The sequence below is a fragment of the Callionymus lyra genome, chromosome 4, assembly GCF_982586985.1.
Source record: "Callionymus lyra chromosome 4, fCalLyr1.hap1.1, whole genome shotgun sequence".
Lineage (NCBI taxonomy): Eukaryota > Metazoa > Chordata > Actinopteri > Syngnathiformes > Callionymidae > Callionymus > Callionymus lyra.
The window spans coordinates 16,276,882-16,294,925 of record NC_141821.1 but is presented as its reverse complement, the minus strand read 5'-3'; the positions used below and the strand labels follow the sequence as shown (position 1 = coordinate 16,294,925).

Genomic DNA, 18,044 nt, shown 5'->3' with positions numbered 1-18,044 from the left:
ATATACTTTTATTATTTGACAATAATATGCTAAGAATCAGGACAAACTTGCCAAAGAAACATTAGTTTATAGGGTACTCAGTATTTCACGATTCTGAAAAGAAGTCCAGTTGTCGGTGATGATGGCAAGAGCTGCTTTAAGAAGGTAAGAGCAGATACGATTTAGGACAAGGCTAACAGACTTGAAATTAAGGGGTGCAGACATGTGTGAAGACCTCTCACTTGGCATACCGTATAAAAAATAAATGGATGTTATATAGGAATGTCCTCAAGAGTGTTTGAAGTGAAGAATATGAACTCCGTTTGACCGCTTCACTTCACCAAAAAGAGCTCAGATGAACCACAGGCATATTCAACCAAGCAGAATTCCATTGGTGTGCAACTTTAAAATTAGTGTTATATGTGTGTGAGTGTGTGTGTCGATATGTATGAACACATCACACCCATTGTATTTACTACATCCTGTTTATGCAGGAGCACAATACTAACAATACTACATGACAGCATTCTGCACTTGCCTTTATTTTTTACAATTCATGTTTCTGCATGTGTGACTGCTATATTTCAGGATGCAGGGAAGGCGAGACAGACACAGATTGTGTTTGTAATATGCTTGGCCAGCCTCGGCTGAGCGCTGTGTGCTTGGAAAGCTAATCAGGTAATTGTTCAGGGGCCATTTCTGCCCGGTCTCAACATCTTTTGTTGCTCTGACAGTATGCAGTTTGTGAATGCACGATGAGGGAGTATTCTGTTATTCACAAGCATCTGTTACTGAACTAGGCTAGAGACAGATGTGAAGGCCGGTCACAAAACAAAATTTGGTATGGTCAGAAAAGAAAAACTACACAGATGAGGGAAGCAGATGTTTTTCTATAATGACATAACAAAACTATAAATTCATAAAGTGAAGTCAATTTTACCTGTATTGGTTTGTTAAACATACTTTAACAACAACCATTTATACGGTTTAAGAGTACACTAATAAGACTGTCAGTTAAAAGAGTCCAAAACTGTTTTGAGTTCTATTCCTTGTTGAGAGAAGGCTGTTAATGTTTTTTGCTACTTGAGGGAATATAAGAATCAGTACCACAAAATGAGTTCACTGCCAAGAAAGCTATCATGAGAAACATTAAAAGGATAAACATGAAACAAGTTAGAATTTATATAAAAACAAGAATGACAAGGCAGTTTGATAAAAAGACTAGAAAAGTGCTAAAACAGTAAAAACATTTACCAAAAGCCTGATATCTCGTTTGTTAAATGAAGTATGGATGTGGAAAAAAAAAAAAAAATTCACGTGACATGTGTTCTAATACATTATAACCTGTTACTTCTTCATAGACCTACATTTTTTGAAAAACCTCTGTTGTTATAAACATTCAGAAAATGTGATTCTTTTGAGGGAAATATGAACAGGCAGTCAAATGATTGATGACTGATAAAACATGTTTACTACAAACAGCATTGAGTCAATGGTTGCATTTTGTCTTTAAGACATTTTTTTAAACAAATATCCTCAAAAATATCTTTGTGAAAGTTTTGAAATAATTTCAATGTACATTTACAAAATATGTGTTTTTTAAAAGTAGGCTTCAAACACTAACACAAGAAGATTCAAATTCAAGTTACTAAACATTGTGTTACTGTATTATATGAAGACAAAGTTTGTGGAACAATTAAAGATGTATCATCCGTGGAATTCCAGAATCCACTACAGCATCTCTTATTGCAACTGACAAGAATTTGTATAGCCTGAAGGGTCAAGCGTTTTAACACCATTAATGGTGCTACGATCTTAAACGTGTAATTACTGCTAAGTGGTTCTCATGAGAAACTAACCTAGCCACTAGATTTTTTGTTTTTTTCCAAGATGCAGATTACAGCACGAACTGACAAGCAACACTTTCTATAAGTACTTTGTTTTTGTTTATTTGGTCCAATTAGCCTTTGTTTAAGCAAGACACGTATGTTCACTTACATTTTCAGAGGTGTGGTTACAGTTGTCAGGTATATTATAGAACCTTCTGGAACAAATACAATTTATTACTCGTTTGTCCATTATCGACTGTTATTTACTTCCTTCAAAACACGGTGGTAATCGGTTCAATTACAGCTCAAACTCCAAAAGGTATAACAATATACTTCTCTTGCCTGTGGTTTGTGAACTTGTTGCTCTCATTTTGGCACGTGACAAGTTCAGGGCCATATAGTCAAATGCAATTAGTTAATAAATAGAAACAAAACTGTATTACAAGTTGGTTTTTTTTTTGCATAAACAGAAGAAAAACACAGTTATTCATCTATCTAACAATGTCCTGTTAGAAAATCATTTAACAGAGATTAGATACATTTATGCTCCTCAGCTGTAATTGCACTCATGTCATGGAAACGGAAATGTATTTTTATTTTTCTTATTTTTCCTTCATGCTTCATATTGTACTCGTAGCCCTGATGGACATAAATGAAACCACAATCTATTGCCCACTGTTTGTTGGTCCATTGGACACATCCAGGCTTACAGAGAAAGTCATGACTGTTGAAATTGAAACCTATTATCACAGAAAATATGTTCGAAAATAGTTAAATGAGAAAATGTAATCTGAAATTTTAGAGGCTGGTATGGACAACCGCAAATTGTTAATATCATAGATTGCATATCCTCCACCGGGGACATTCTGTCAGTGTAGCCTGGTGACCTGGTGAAGTTATGCTGTGTACGTGTGATTTTGTTTTGAGGAAGGAAGGAACATATAACAGAGACGAAGCAAACATTAAACTAAACTGTTAATAAAAATGAAACAGGAGAAAAATGCCTATGATGGGAGATGAAGTTCATATCCTCTCTGCCTGAGGCCATTGGTCTTTCAAACCTCAATAGGACACTGTGGTATTTGGAAGAGTCTAAAAGTCCCCTGATAGGGAAGACTCTATATTGAATAATAAACCATGTTTTACTTTGTTTTTGAATTGACCCAAAATACATCAATCTGGAAAAAATGTGAGTGTGGGATTACGCTTTACGAAAGCAAAGTAAGGGGAAGCCTCTATAGAAAGTAACATATCCAGATACAAAGGGAATGAAGGATGAGAGAGTGTTGAGCATTTACCATAGATTCTGATAATTTCAATGATCATATACAGCTGGCATCAAAGGAATAGTCGCATAGTAAATTCACAAAGACATGACATTTTAATTAGTAAATCTCACTCTTGAATTTTCTTCAGAAGTCTCCAGCCACTTCTCTGACAAGCTGCAAAGCTAAAATCCACACCTGAGTTGAAGAGAGTCCTGGTAGACAAAGCTTAAAGTGTTTTCAAATGTCTTCCTCACAATGCAACACACATGCCAGCCTTCCCACTAGCCATTTATTCAAGCTGCACACAAATATGACAAGAGGAGCTGTGTAGAAAACAATATAAGGAAGTGATGTATGCATTTGGAATACGTTTATATTATATATGTATACATGTATAGAGAAGGTGCTTTAAACAGAGCAGCAGCCAGCAGATCGTTTCTCTGGGTGTTACGCTTGATAGCAGCGTGATAGCTCAAGTCATTAAAGTGTCCATGAGTGGAATGAGGTCAGTATCGATGAGGATGCAGCTATATGAGGGGATTCAGGTCAGGACATGCAGCGTAGGAGAAGAGATATGTAGCTTCAAGAGAGACAATGACGACAATGGAAGTTTAGTCATCTGGAACTTGAGACAAGAGATTCCCAACTAATTTTACTTGGGGAAAAAAATGATATCTGGATTTTTCTGGAATGGCTTACTGGGACAGTTGTAGTTATCTAATTTGCCAGCAGATAATAAATGGTTAAAGAGTAAAGTCCTACATCAGAGAACATCTATGTAAGAGGTATTCACACAAAATCATAACGAAAGTAGTTAAAGAGAAGAAGTTATTTGTACTAATATTCTCAGGTTTATTGTACATTTGGATTTTTCTTTATGATAATTTTCACTTCTCCTATTTAGGATTTCCACAAAAGCAATCTAACAGCACATGGCTCGTAGTTCGGAGTATAATTATATATATATAGATGATCTATTGGAATCATCACTCCCACTCAAACCAGCATAACTACCAATTACACAGCAGACCCTCATGAACATGACAATTTAATTACCAGTCTTAACTATCCATTCACTTCCCAGATTCACAATCTTTGAAGGGCAAAAATAACTTTATCATGATATTAAAGTTAAATTAATGCCCACCAACATAGTCCAAATACATGCCTTGTTTGTGTTCCTCAACTCCCTCTTGGATGGAGATGACGAGTTTGTTTGTTCAGCTGCTTCATCCAGCGTAATGACTGTAAGCCTGAAGGGGAGTGGCGTTATCATAACCTGCCATCTGTCATATATCTTATTAACAATGATGAAGGCATTCATGGATACAAACAAAAGATATGATGGACAAATGGCTCCTGGCACTACTTTTAACACTCAGATGGGTTATTAGTGAGTGTTCGGGTTTACTCAAGTTGGAAGATTATTTCTGCGTTAACCACAACGCCATTGTGGGCCCAAATATCACATGTCAACCATTTCTACTATATTACCATTTAGAAATGGTATTGCATTTAGGTAGCTCACATTTAGGTGGTCAGAAGCCATAGTCTGAACAGGAATCAGAATATATGGTGAAAGTAGCAAAAATGTGGGAACGAGTAAATAGCAGGGTAAAGAAGGTGCTGAAGGTCCTAGCAACTCTACTGGCTGAATTAAATGAGGCCTGGTATCAATAAACAATGGGATTGATCAATTCCTGTGAATAATACATGAGGGAATAATGAGCTAACAAGACATATAATCAGTTTCAAATCTTTTTGTAATGGTAACTAGGTTTAAATAAATAAAAACACGGTATTAGCAAATCACAACAAAAAAAAATGACATCAATAGTAGGGCTGTGAATTGGCAAGAATCTGGCACTACGATACAATGTATCGTGATACTGTAGGAACAACGATATATTGTTTCTTTTAAAAAAACCTTTTTCTGGTTTTACAGCTTAGAAATGAGCAAATACTTTCTCTAATCAAATGTGAAAGTGCGGTACGATATGCAAATTACGGTACAAAAACAAAGTTAAAGTTACATATTTACAAAGCCGTCATAAGGCATATCATATTTCATTATCCACAATCTGATTCATTCCCTCATTGTTATTAAATGTATTTTTGTGTCATCATTGACCGTTTTGAAGTTTGTGGAATGTAAATGTAGCGCTGACGTCACACACAAGGAAGTCTGCGCTCTCAGTCGTTATTCGACCAGTATTAAACACAAACTCCATATTTATTGGATTGAGGCAAATCCCAATGATGAAGTGAACGTTTAAACTAACAAGAACGTTGAATTTCATGCGTTGACTGAAAGTTTCTCTCGTCTCTACAGAACAGCAAAGTTAACTGCTTCGTTTTTGTTTCGTCTTTCTTGTTTCTTAGATCTGGCTCATATTCTTTGTCGCGATGCTTCTCTAAAAGCTTAGTATAGTTAGTGGTGTTGAATCATGTGGAGGGATTTCTCCTCCAAACATCCGCAACACTGCAGCAGAGTCGCTGCTGTTAGCCTTTGTGTTAGCTGCAGCTGTGTCACTAGGGTCCGGGCATGAAGTCAGCACGAGACTTCAGTGCAAATATAGTTTTATATTAAAAATATTGATTAAGTATCGGGGAAAAAAAATATTGCGATATATCGTTATATTGATATTTTCTCACACCCCTAATCAATAGATATTAAACAGGCACATACAATCTATGTGCATTACCCATCACTACTAACAGTCCAAGCAAGTTCTGAAACATTACACATTATTTAATTTACTGTCCAGTGAGTAAGTTGCTTTCAACAACATTTTAAAGGCTAAGGAAATGTCCTGTGTAAAATAAATAAAGGGTTTTTCAACTGAGGTCCATCTTCAATCCTAATCCTACTGTGACCGGAAGCTAAAAGTGTATTAAGTAAGACCTCCATCAATACAAGACGGTTGGTTCCATTATTACAAAGCGCCGCCTCATCCACACGAGGAAATATTCTGTCTGTTCACTCAACTTTCTGTCTCTACAAAGGCACCATTTCATTAGCAGAGAGAGAAAAAAAAATCAATTCTCTGGCAAATCATAAGCGTAGTGTCATCAGAGTGAGTAAATGAACCCAGACTTGCCTTTGCTGTTACACTGGTGCTTTATTACTGCAGCGCTCGTGCTAGGAGGAGAAGTTGTGCTATATGCAGAGAAGTTCATGCAAGAATAGAGCCGGATGGTGACACTGATATTCTACATGATGAATTAGTAGAAATTTATGAATAATAAAATAGGATACATCGGCTTCCGGTTTCTTTCAGGATCCATATTAAAATTCTGGTTCTTACTTTCAGAACTATTCATGGTCAGGCTCCTCAGGCTGTGTCTTCTAAGCTTTGGAACGATCTTCCTCTCCCTCTGTGTTTGATGGATCTACATACTCCCTTAAGAAACATCTTAAGACACTTTCATTTGTGCAGGCTTTTCCTTGATTTTCTGTGACTCCTCTGTTTGGTGTCTTGACCTTTTAAGTATATTTTTTATTTGGTATCGTTTTGATTGTTTAAGCGCTTTGTGACCCTGGTCTGGGAAAACGCTCTACAAATATAAATTACTTACTTACTTACTATTAAAGCAGCTTTGGGTAGTTTGGATACCTTAATATTCACTGTAAAAGTACTTGGGGATGATGTGAACAAGCTACATATCATACTGGTTGTGATGGGGGGGGGGGTGAATTACAGTACAAAAACAAAGTTAAAGTTATGTTATGTTATGTTATGGGACATGGCAACTTTCGGACGTGTAGCGAGTGCTCATGGGAAATGTTGTCTCCTGTTGGGCTAAACACAACTGTAGTCCGCTGGCGTCACTCGACTTCAAATCGCATAGAATCGCTATAAATACTTTTCAACAGAATATGATATGTTATAGTGTGTAGATTTTAGTATTCATTAGATATGGGGAGAAATATAAAATCCACTTTTATTACTCAGTATATATATTATAATAAATCAAAAACATTAAAGGGCATATATTTTAATTATTATTTATAATGATGAAATAACATGTGAATATATAGAAAGTCAATACTAGGGATGTAAGAAGATATCGATACGGCAATAGCGCAGTTCTTTTTTTTTTCTCAGGATACTTTATATCAATTCCACAGTACCCTATTTTTTGTTCCTTTTTTACTTCAAATCATTTTTTTAATGGTTTAAAGTTCAATGCAGTGTGTTTTGTTTAAATCAAAATAATTATATTATATTACTAATTCTATTTTTATTTAAATTTAATTTCAAAGTCCGTAAATTCTGCAACACCAGAGTCAAGCACTTGGGCCATACTACAAATATATCCTTGTTCCTACAGTATCAAAATAAAGTATATTGCAATATAAAATACACGGCAAAAACGAAAATCATTAAGAGAACTCCACGTTTACTATTTGGTTTTGACTTACAGAATATGAACAGTTAAAAAAAAAACTCCAACCCCAATCCAGACCAAATACCATATAAATGTTGATGATTGAGACAATTTCTAAAAGAGTAAAAGAAGAAGATGATGATTTACATATATATGGAGGGTTTCTTTTTCAACACTAACTAATTAAACAAGCCAATAGATAAATACAAATAATGATCTTTCCTTCACTTTTAATTAGTCATTTGCTTTATCTTCTATAGATCCACAACTACAAGAATGTTCCAGTGACAGGAATGACATGGATTGACGATTACTTTTTCTCATGCTCGACACATGACATTGGTTAAATAATGCTTCCATTTTTACAACTCAACCAAATAAATTATTCTACACAGAGTGAAAGACCTTTACAGAGGAGGTGCATAAATCACCATTAAGTCAGGGGGACAATTTCTTTTCTTGTCACCCAAGAAAAAAAAAAGACTCAATGGAGAGTGACTGAGTGGTTGATAATAAACAAAGGCAAAAAATAAAGAGTCTGTCAAAATTAGCCTCCTGTCCGTGGTGCTGAAACCATCCTCCCGACAACTCTACCTCTGCTACTTAACATGCAGTCCGTGTCTGAGCAGCTACTACATCTACAGCTGAAGCTCAGAATCGGCGCGTCAGCACTTTGCAAATCATCGTGTGCATGCAAATAGTGCTTCAGCGTGAAAAGACAGAGTACAAGTGTGTCGCCTTCAGGGCGCTCGCTTCATGGTGTAGGTAATACAATATAGATGTCCGTCTCTTTTCGGTCTGTCCTGTTGTGTCCGGCTCACTGATGCATCTCACTGCTGAAGTAACCTTTTCCTTTGAGCCAAAAAACGGATCCACATGGAAAAACCTTACAGTGGGATTGTCACAGTGAAGAACACAGGCTAAGAATGACTCTAAACATTTGTAGGTCAGTGGATCTCTCAGCTGTGTTGGATTACAACTGTGATAAAACATGTGAGCAGAACTTTAAAACAGTGTCATCAAGGTTTAAAAAACCCCAATAACAAGTGTCAGCTGTGTTAGAGATTCAATATATTACAATATTATATCAGTATTTGGTTTTGTAGTGTAAAAAATATTGACCGTTGGTCAAAAATATTACTTTGATAACTTGTAAGGGATTTTTTCCACTCACCTCAAATAATGGTCCGATTTTATTCCTCTCCAGATACGACTGAATCCTGGATTGTTGCGGAGACGCCATGGAGGAGAAGAACCGTGGAACCTTGTGTTCAGCTGGAGGGAGCCTGGAGGTGAACCGCTGTCATACGTCCTTCGGGAACATTTTTAGTGGCGGTGTTGAACGTCTCAGAAGACGGGAAAGAGACTCCGTCGGCGGCGAGGAGGACGACAGGGGGAGGTTTGGGGGTGAGGAGGAGGGAGGAGGAGGAGGGGGTCGAGGTCTGGCGTCACTGGTGCCGATGCATGTCGAAGCATCAGCCCGGGACCTTCCCGAGCTCGTCTCCTCTCGGACTCGCTGTGGAGGAGCATCAGCAGTGATCTTCCGCCTCGACGCTGCCACTCCCATCCCTCCCCTGTGGTCCGGCACTTTACATTCAAAGCGTGCTCGGAAATAAAACGCAAAAGAATCTCTCACAGAGCGTGATTCAAAAATGATGGGGAAAAATTAAAGTGTTTCTAAAAAAGAGTGAACTCATAGGCTGGTGTAGAATTTACAATTTAGCGGCGAAGTAAAAGTTTACTTTTAAGCTGAGATACTCATTCAAGTACAGTAATTTAAACAATAACATATTATACTCAAATTTTTTTTTTTTTTTAATTTAAACGAGTACTTACTTGATACAGAGTGTGTATTTATCAGTAGTTTAGCTAGTTAGCTAGCTTGATGATAGCATGAACGCATTTCCTGATTCATACCCGCGAGGGAATAAACTGGCCAATCAGGAGCTGAGAAACTTGATAGTTGGACTTGCTGCTTACGATCTGTCATGTCACGTGACTTTTTTTAAACATTTTTTTTAACGTTTATTAAAAAAAACAACAGAATACAGCAAAAACAAACAAGGTTATTATTTATTGATTTTTTAACTTTGTCCAATTGAAAAAAAATTGAACACAGATATTATCACGTGTAATAGCTTTTGTTTGCAACTATTCAATATAAACAGACAGCGTTGATATTTTTGATATTTAAAAATGTACAAAAACAGCTTCCTTTCCACTTTTCATCTAGAAGAATTGAACTCATTGGATGATGGGGCTTTAGAATTCTTACCAAAACATATTGAAGTTAATGTTCAATTGTTAATTTTAGGGCACATACATGTATATTAAGTGATAAAACCATCCTTAGTTTGTTACGATGCAATGAAGATTATATGGCTCGGGCGTAGGTGCTAAAAAGGAAAATATATGAGGAGCTCAATCAACCGAGCGAGATTTGAAGCAGAGCTTGTGTTCCTCCACATAGAAACAGTTGAGATGGTTCCAGCTTTCCACGGAGGCAAATGACAAATACAGCGTGCACCAGATGGATAATATATATTTAGACCCAATTATAAAAACATCGTGAGAGAATCTTTAGTGAGATTACTCTTTTAAATTATGGGTGTCAGCTGACGGAGCTGATGAAGCCAGGATTCATGTCACAACTAGTATCCATTTAATGTACTTTCTTCTTTTGCTCTGCTCAAGTAACACTAACCCAATATTGCTGCACGCAGTAACAGTAAGTTACTGTAAGTAACTTCCGGTATATATTAAAATCACACCTTGAATCCCTCACATCAGAGCTAAAAAATGATCCACTTAAGTGAACAAAAATGAAAACGAAAGACATTTATTTGCTGTTAATTTTAATGTATTGTGTATTTTACAAACATTTTTAGTATTTAAAAACAGCCGTTACATTTATGACACGGATCGAACATCTGTCGGTGACGTTTAAAACCGTGGTTTGTTTGCATAGAGCTGAGCGAGACATAATAACCCGTGAGAGAAACATCCTGAGTAAAGGGAAAAACAAAACAACAGAAGATATTTCTTGATGTTAAAACTGAAAGAATGTTGCTTTTATTATTTGATGCTGTTTACAGTAAAAGGGTAAAATAAAAGTTACGAAACAAATATAACAAGAGGTTATAAAAACAAGCAAATGACAACTAATATGAAAGTAAAATGTAATGTAGGTCGTTTTATTCAGACCTGTCAACCTTGTTTTATCTACAAATGAATCTCATAATGTAAGACGTCCCTCAATAAACCCTCAGTTTGGGGATGTATTTGAAATCTGTTTAATCCACTTTCTCGGTGAAATATACTGTCATTTTATGCATATGTGAACACAAATATACACACACATAAAAATGTATTTATAAAAAACAGTGAATATATATTTATATATACACTTCAAGGCAGCTATTGTGAAAAAAAAGTAAGAAAAGATGTCAATGCAATGCATTATGGGTCTCCATCCTGGGGGGGAGGCTGGCATAGCTTGTACAACCTGACAAGAAATGAAAAGAGAAAAACGTTAAGACATGTATTTCCACACAAACACAGGTTAATAACACACAGATAAAGCAAACCTACACAGAAAACCCTGTGAAGCCACCTGAGTGTGTACATTTTTTGTACACTGGAACACATCCCATCACTTATGTGCATGTTTATTAAGTATGAGCAAGATTGATCCAAACTAGGCTTTTTCAATGAAGGATCAGTAGCAGAACACATGCATGTGCATGGATTCGATTCATGTGTTGGCATCTGTCTGATGTCGCTCACAAAACTATGAAATAATGTCAAAGCCAGTTGATCCTCGGTTGGTGCTCGATATTGAATTAATACCAAAGTAGATTAGAAGCAAGAACATTTTCAGGAACTTTTTCAGGAACTTTTTTTATTAAGTATGCCACTATCTAACACTTTATTCTCTGTCTTTTTTCCTTGTGTTTTGTATCTTGTATAATGAGAAAATGAACCGGTTATTATATTTTAGAGCACAGTTTTTCCAAACTTTTAACTGGATCTTAAAAATCTTTTAACAGACTTTGGCTGATTTCCGTTCTGTCAGAGTCAAATCTGGTGTGTTGCAGTTTTGAGTTCTCCTCATAAATGTTGTAGACGGATGCATTTCCTCTTTATTCATCTAGCATCATCTCTTTATTACAATCAGAATTGTAACATTGGGGGAAACCAAATTAAAATATGTGGGTGTGGGTCTTGCTACTTACTGTTTATGACAGAAAAGGTGCCATTACCAGTATTGGTACCCACCTTTAATATAGGTATCTAATTCTGTTTATGAATTATTGTAGGGGTTTTTGATTGTATAAAAAAACATATTGCTAGGTGGGTATGAATGAGCTGCTTGGCAGAGGTCTGTGTCACTATGTTTTTTAGGTAATAGCTAAACTAAGATGGTTCAAACGTGTTTTTCTTTGAGTTACCTTCTTGTCTGACTAAAGAAAGAACCATCTATTCTAAGAGGATCCTCCAGTTGAAATTAGCTTATATTTCAATCAGACCTGAACTAGTATTTTCTTCAATATCCCTGATGAAAGGGTATGAGTGCAGCCCCCTGACTAGATCTCAAATCCTCACCTTGTATTTTTCTTTCGTTTCTTTTTTAATTAAAGTTCTCCATCAGGTTTACTCTGATGTACAAAAGGTTGCTTACAAAGGACTGACCTTCTTGAACAGCACTATTATTAACTGTATACTGTGAGCAGGGCTTCACAGATGGCAAAACAGTTGATCAATTATTTATAATTAAAGATTGTTAATTTTTCATGTCCTGAAAAGAGGTTAGTTTGAATATGCGTCGCCTCAGGTTGAGTTGGAGGAGCTGCCCAGGAGACGGAGAAAGTGTGATTAAATTTAATTATATCTAACAATTTAAACTGATGTGTCTGTGTGAGTCAAAATCAAGCAGCAAATGGTTCAATTCACAGATTCACACAACTCATATTCCTTGTTTCAATAATCTTTATCATATAAAGAAAGCTTCAATATTACGTCTTAATATTGTTGCAACTTTGCTGGAATGAGATGAGACAATTTAATTCATGGGGAGCTTCAGAGACTGATGAAGACTACCTTGATGAAGTACTCAGAGCCTGGGAAAAGATCAATAATACTCTGGAATTAGTGCCAGGTTGGATTGATTTAAGTTGTCTTTGGTGTGGATTTGGTTGATCATAGTATATTCCAGTTAAGGTACAGACTAGTAATGTGTATTGAAATAGGGCCAACATGTGATGGTTAAATAATGTTAATGACAAAATATCGTTTATCAACGTCATCTATGAATAAACTTCACTCAAAAAACTTTGCCAATTTTATAATAAAAACTACAGAAACCCAACTTGCATTCAAATAATTTAGAAAAGATGTTGTATTTTCAGCAATTTGGAGTCTTTTTATGAACACATTGCCCATCAGAGTAATATGAAACCATCCAAATAACCGAACATAACTTAGTTAAAACGTGCTTTTGTATTATCTTGCTAACTAAAACCGCCAGCATGTAGCATTTGCTATAAAAATCTATTCAACAAAAACACGTATGTAGTGATGCTCAATGATCTAAGGCTTTTGTAAATGTTCTGTGTATTTGACATTTAAAGGTTTTACAGTAAAACTTAACGACGAGTAGTGAGAGGATGTTTGTACCTGGGGACTGACGAAGGCGTTCGATCGCGAACTCCAAGATTCTTTGCTGAATTTTGAACCCTGGCACCCTGAAACAGACGTCGACACATGAATATTGCTGACATTTACTTGACAATAAAAACAGTGGGTGAAAGTGAGATAAAACACAGGAGTATCTAAAGCATGTTCCAATTAGATATAGGAGTCAAAATTGGAAAATGTTTTCCCGTAAAAGGTTGTAATTTTTTATTTAAAAAGATGGTCAAATAAAAAAACGTATATCCTCAAATATTGAAATATGCTGGTGAAAGAAGCAACTCTAAGATGTGTGATGTTCGAAGTAAAGAAATCTTTGGATCCTGAGAAAAAAAAAAAAATTACGATAAATTGAAGTAGATAATGTAGGTCATTGTGCTCTAGTGATGATTACTCCAGTTTAGATAGAAAAGAGAGGATACTTGAAGCGTTTCTGCATGTGCTCTATAGCATTAGAATGAATTGAAAATGAAGTGTTTCAAACTAGAAGCCTGAGAGTGATTAGCAGTTGAAAATAAAGGAACAAAGAGCAGGAAAATTGCATTGATTGTTGTTACGTCCTTGAGCAAGATTTTTACCATTGCACCATTTGTAAGTAGTTTCTGAAAACAGGTCGGGTATGATATAATCTCACCGTGAACTCTTACATGGTTGCGTTGGCAGAACAAAAATTCAAACAGTAAGGAGTTTTTACGACGAGCGTAATCATGCCCAGTCAGGTGCACGAGAGCAGATGTAGCTCTTATAGTGCTGAGCAAGTTGAGGCGCACCTGCAACCAAGGCTGAGGCTCAGAAACAAAATAACACAATTATTACTCTTGGAGGGCCCGAAAGTGCATTAGCCGACCTCTCCGTTACCACCGTGCAGACGTCTCTGAGGCTGTGCTGCCTCCAGATACAGCGATAACATCAGCTATAATCTGATGCCTATCGCACACATGCAGACTGAGAGGACCTCTGATGCCCCGAAGGACACAGGAGCTATTGATTACTACAGGACCACAGGAGAGACTCGCTCTTTAATGGTCGCCAAGGAAATGAATAGTTGCAAAGAGATGTAGCCGGACATTCCTTCCCTTTAATTCACTCTCGGCTGGTTCCTGAAGGCAACGATTTGATCAAGAGATCTCAATTATTTGGTCGTGTCTAGAAACTTGGAAATAAGAAGTTGCTTCATCTTAACTATTTCTTTTGGTCACTGATCAGACTAGAGATGTCACGATTACACACTTAACTCATATCGCTAAACTTAACGCAGGAAAATGCGTTCATGTCTTCTCGAAGGAGTTGTCTCGCCTGCAGTTAATACAAAACTCTGCAGCCAGAATTCTGACCCGCTCTAGTAAAAGAACTCACATTTCCCTGAACCTTAAAACTCTTCGCTGGCAGCCAGTTTCTTTCAGGATCCATTTTAAAATTCTGGTTCTAACTTTCAGAAATATTTAGAGTTTTTATTTTGTCGGTATTTTTAACTGTGTATTGCTTTTGATTGTTCAAGCGCTTTGTGACCCTGGTCTAGAAAGGCGCTTTACAAATAACTTTTACTTACTTACTACTGTGTAAAGCTAATTGGCAATTTAAGCACTATTATTGACTGTAACGTTTTTTTAATGCCTTAACAAATAGTATGCCGACTGAACCACCGTCAAGCATAATCCAAACGCTACTGAAAAAAGACAGTTGGTTACTTCGGTCCTAGATATGGAACAGTTAACCCTGAATGTTCCATCACCTCTGTTTGCCAAAGTAAAGGTGATTGAATGAAAACAGGAAGTGTTGATTTTGTAGTTAAACAGCATCCATCTATTCTCATACATAAACATAAGTGAGGTTAAGTTTTGTCTCTTTTCTTTCATTTTATTGCCAGTTTCAGCATTAGTCTGCAGAAACCTGGAGAGGAAAATGTCTTCTTAAGGTCCTCAGTCAGTCAGTGGATTTTATAAACTTACCTCCCATGTACCCCCAACACTATTGGATGTCTCTTTTTTCACTGTTGAAATGATATTTTAATAGTTCTTTTTTATGTGATAGATCCTATCGGTGCAAGGATTTCACATTTTATTTTCAGGCCCACAAAGGAAAGTGAATAGAAGCATGGAGAGAAAAAAAGCTCCATTCAAGCCAGTTGTATTTATATTCACCGGAACATCAGCTGACGTCTGAAAGCAAGGACACACGTACCGTCAAAACAAACCCCTCCACCCCTCATCCCAACTGAACACCCTTCTCTGGGTCAACGATGACGCGAGAAATCAAACATGTCCTCATGCTAGGCTCTGAGAATTGGACACAGCTACATGAAGAAGCAGGTTAGTTTCTATTCCCACATGACGATTAAGCTCAGAGCGAACCTGTTAGCTGTTCACAGAGCGGCGCTGTGGCGCGCTAACCATCAATCTTACAGCAAGAGTTGTAGTGAAGGTCAGTCAGTGCGTCCTCCTGGACGAACGCCAGCGACACTGAGTGCTGAAATTTAATGGCAGCTCTCTCTTGCAGGAGTCTCCAAAAACCTTCTCTGCTCAAGACAATATATAATCGTCTTCAGCTATATGCCTCGGTTCATTTACGGGACAACGATGTATTGAAAAACAGATTTTTTTTCCTTCTTCTGCTCATCAGTCTTGACACTTCTTAACATTCTGTCCTAACCACATCACATCTTTAATGGTGTACTTTCCTTTTACGACTTTAAATCAAAACTGCTTCACACATTTCATTCACTGTGTTTAGGCTCACAGTCGTATCACATCAGGGAGGTTTAGTTGATGGTGCAGCAGCAACAATGTTCTGAACCATGTCTTTCTACTTAAAAAAAACAAGTTTGATTCATTTATTTTTGTCCTGCATGGTTTGCCAACACTGGAGTAAGAAAATGATGCATATATTTCAAAAGGTAAAAAAGGTTCTGAAGGAGACACAGAGGTTCACACAGTGGACAAGTGAGAAGAAGAAACGCACCTGTTTCCTCATGACATCGGTGGCCTGCATGATGCAGCGAGGCGGCAGCCCGTGGTTCCGGGCCAAAAGGATGGCCTGCTCCAGGGTCACACTCAGGGTGCAGCTGCGGGTCAGAGGAGAGGGTCAGCACTTTCTCTAGATACACGGAAACGTAACTTGTTTATAAATTCTGCACTAAAAAAAATCGGTTAGTGTCAAAAATATGTGGAAACAATCTTACAAAACAATTTTACCGTTTAAAATAAATAAAGAAACCTAATTTACACCTCCAGTATGACAAATCTTGCCAGAATTATAATATTGTCGTATTCCTCTTGGAATTATTTACTTGATCAACACAAGTTGTCCACACCTTTAATATAAACAAGCTTTTAATACAAGTTAATAACACATCTAACCGGTTTCGCCAAATCAATCTTTTTTATAGCCTCTATCTCTGAGATTATTCACATAAATTATAAGATTTAAAACATTACTTTCTAGCTGTAAAATAGAGTTAAATGAAGACCTACAGATTCTTATTATCGCTATAGCTAAACTTTTGGTTTAAGTATTACATTTGAGATTTTTTTGTGGGAATAGATGAAGGATAACATAATATGTTGTTAGTGTTCATTTTAAATTATTTTAGAGTTGATGAGAATCGATTGTTAGAGGCTTAATCTGCCCTCATGTAAACCGAGTAGATTACATGACCAGAGATTAGGATTAAATGATGGTAATATCTTGTTCAGTTTGTTTCTATTTTCATTTCATTACCATGCCCCTCAATTATATTTCTCAGTTGACAGGTTAATGACATCCAGCTGGAACCAATCAGCACCCCCTGAGCAACGACTAAAGCATCATGGTTCCAGTCCGTGGTGTCAGATTGTCATGCTCCATACGTGAAAAGTTGACCTTCATGTTGTTTCTCTATTGTCCTTCTATTATCTTTACGGTGCTTTTGAATTTATTATTTTCTTCTGTGAGCGATTTTATCAACTGTGCGCTATAAGTTCCCGCATATATTTTTTTTCTGTTCTGGTTCACACTTGAGAGCTACATTCATTTTGATTTTTTAAATATTTTCTTTGTATTTCAAATATTTCTTCCTTATTATTGCTGTGTGTTATTAAACAGATGATTAATTGCAAAACACAACATTAATACCTGACTTTATAAAACCCATACAATGAAATCACTCAAAAGAAGCAACTTTTTTTAGGCTTTAGAGACAAACATGTTATTTTAATTTTTCAAAAACAGCTTTTAAAGTTGGAACAATCATCAGCACTTTAAGAACTATACCACTGACAAATATACTTGGAAACACTTGAATTTAAGTCCGAGCATGTCTTTCTTTAAGATGGTTGAATAATTCATTGTGTGAAGTTTTTTTTTGCCATGTGAAATGATCTCCTTAGCAGAGGTATGCGCTGTCCAAGTGCTTTGTAAGTATGACTATTCTATACCATAAATAATAATTAACTCTGACAGCCCTTCTTACTTAAGACTTGCAAATGAAGCAGTATTAGCAGAGGATAGATAAAACACATCTTGATGGAACCTCACAACGCCGTGCATCAGATAATTCTGCACTGCTGGGAATTTTCTTGACACCTTCTCAGGAGCCCCTAATAGCTGTGGCTTTCTCTGCAGCTCGTCTTCTGTTTGGCATCTATCTTTTCATTTGGGATTTCTCTGTCACTGAGTGAGGAAATTGCTACAAAAAAAGCGCTCGTCCCGTAATATAAACAATACAAAAGAGTGAAAAAAAAAGCCTTAAAGTTGAAGATGCCTCCAGTATATATATTTTGTCTGTGTCTTCTGATGTAACGATGACAGCGTGTGGTAACATCGGGCTGACCTTGCTATGATACTGTGAGTATTGATCCTCTCCCTTCACTCAACTGTCTAAACTTACATCATGTCCTTCAGTGTACTC

The 18,044-nt window shown here is 36.6% G+C and overlaps 2 protein-coding genes across 3 annotated transcripts in view; both read right to left on the bottom strand.

Moving 5' to 3' along the window:
• c4h8orf34 (chromosome 4 C8orf34 homolog) overlaps positions 1 to 8,964 on the bottom strand; it is a 46,760-nt gene extending 37,796 nt beyond the window's left edge. For both annotated transcript variants that reach the window (XM_087788955.1, XM_087788956.1), the window contains exon 1: positions 8,643 to 8,964. In XM_087788955.1, the coding sequence (XP_087645081.1) occupies positions 8,643 to 8,711 (69 nt within the window). In that variant the 5' untranslated portion in view covers positions 8,712 to 8,964. The remainder of the gene's footprint in view (positions 1 to 8,642) is intronic.
• Positions 8,965 to 10,347: 1,383 nt separating this feature from the next.
• The window catches only part of prex2 (phosphatidylinositol-3,4,5-trisphosphate-dependent Rac exchange factor 2), an 88,870-nt gene continuing 81,173 nt past the window's right edge, over positions 10,348 to 18,044 (bottom strand). Inside the window, exons 39-41 of the mRNA XM_087788954.1 lie at positions 16,118 to 16,220; positions 13,145 to 13,212; positions 10,348 to 10,973 (exon numbers count right to left, since the gene is read on the bottom strand). Of these exons, the coding sequence (XP_087645080.1) occupies positions 10,928 to 10,973; positions 13,145 to 13,212; positions 16,118 to 16,220 (217 nt within the window). The 3' untranslated portion in view covers positions 10,348 to 10,927. The remainder of the gene's footprint in view (positions 10,974 to 13,144; positions 13,213 to 16,117; positions 16,221 to 18,044) is intronic.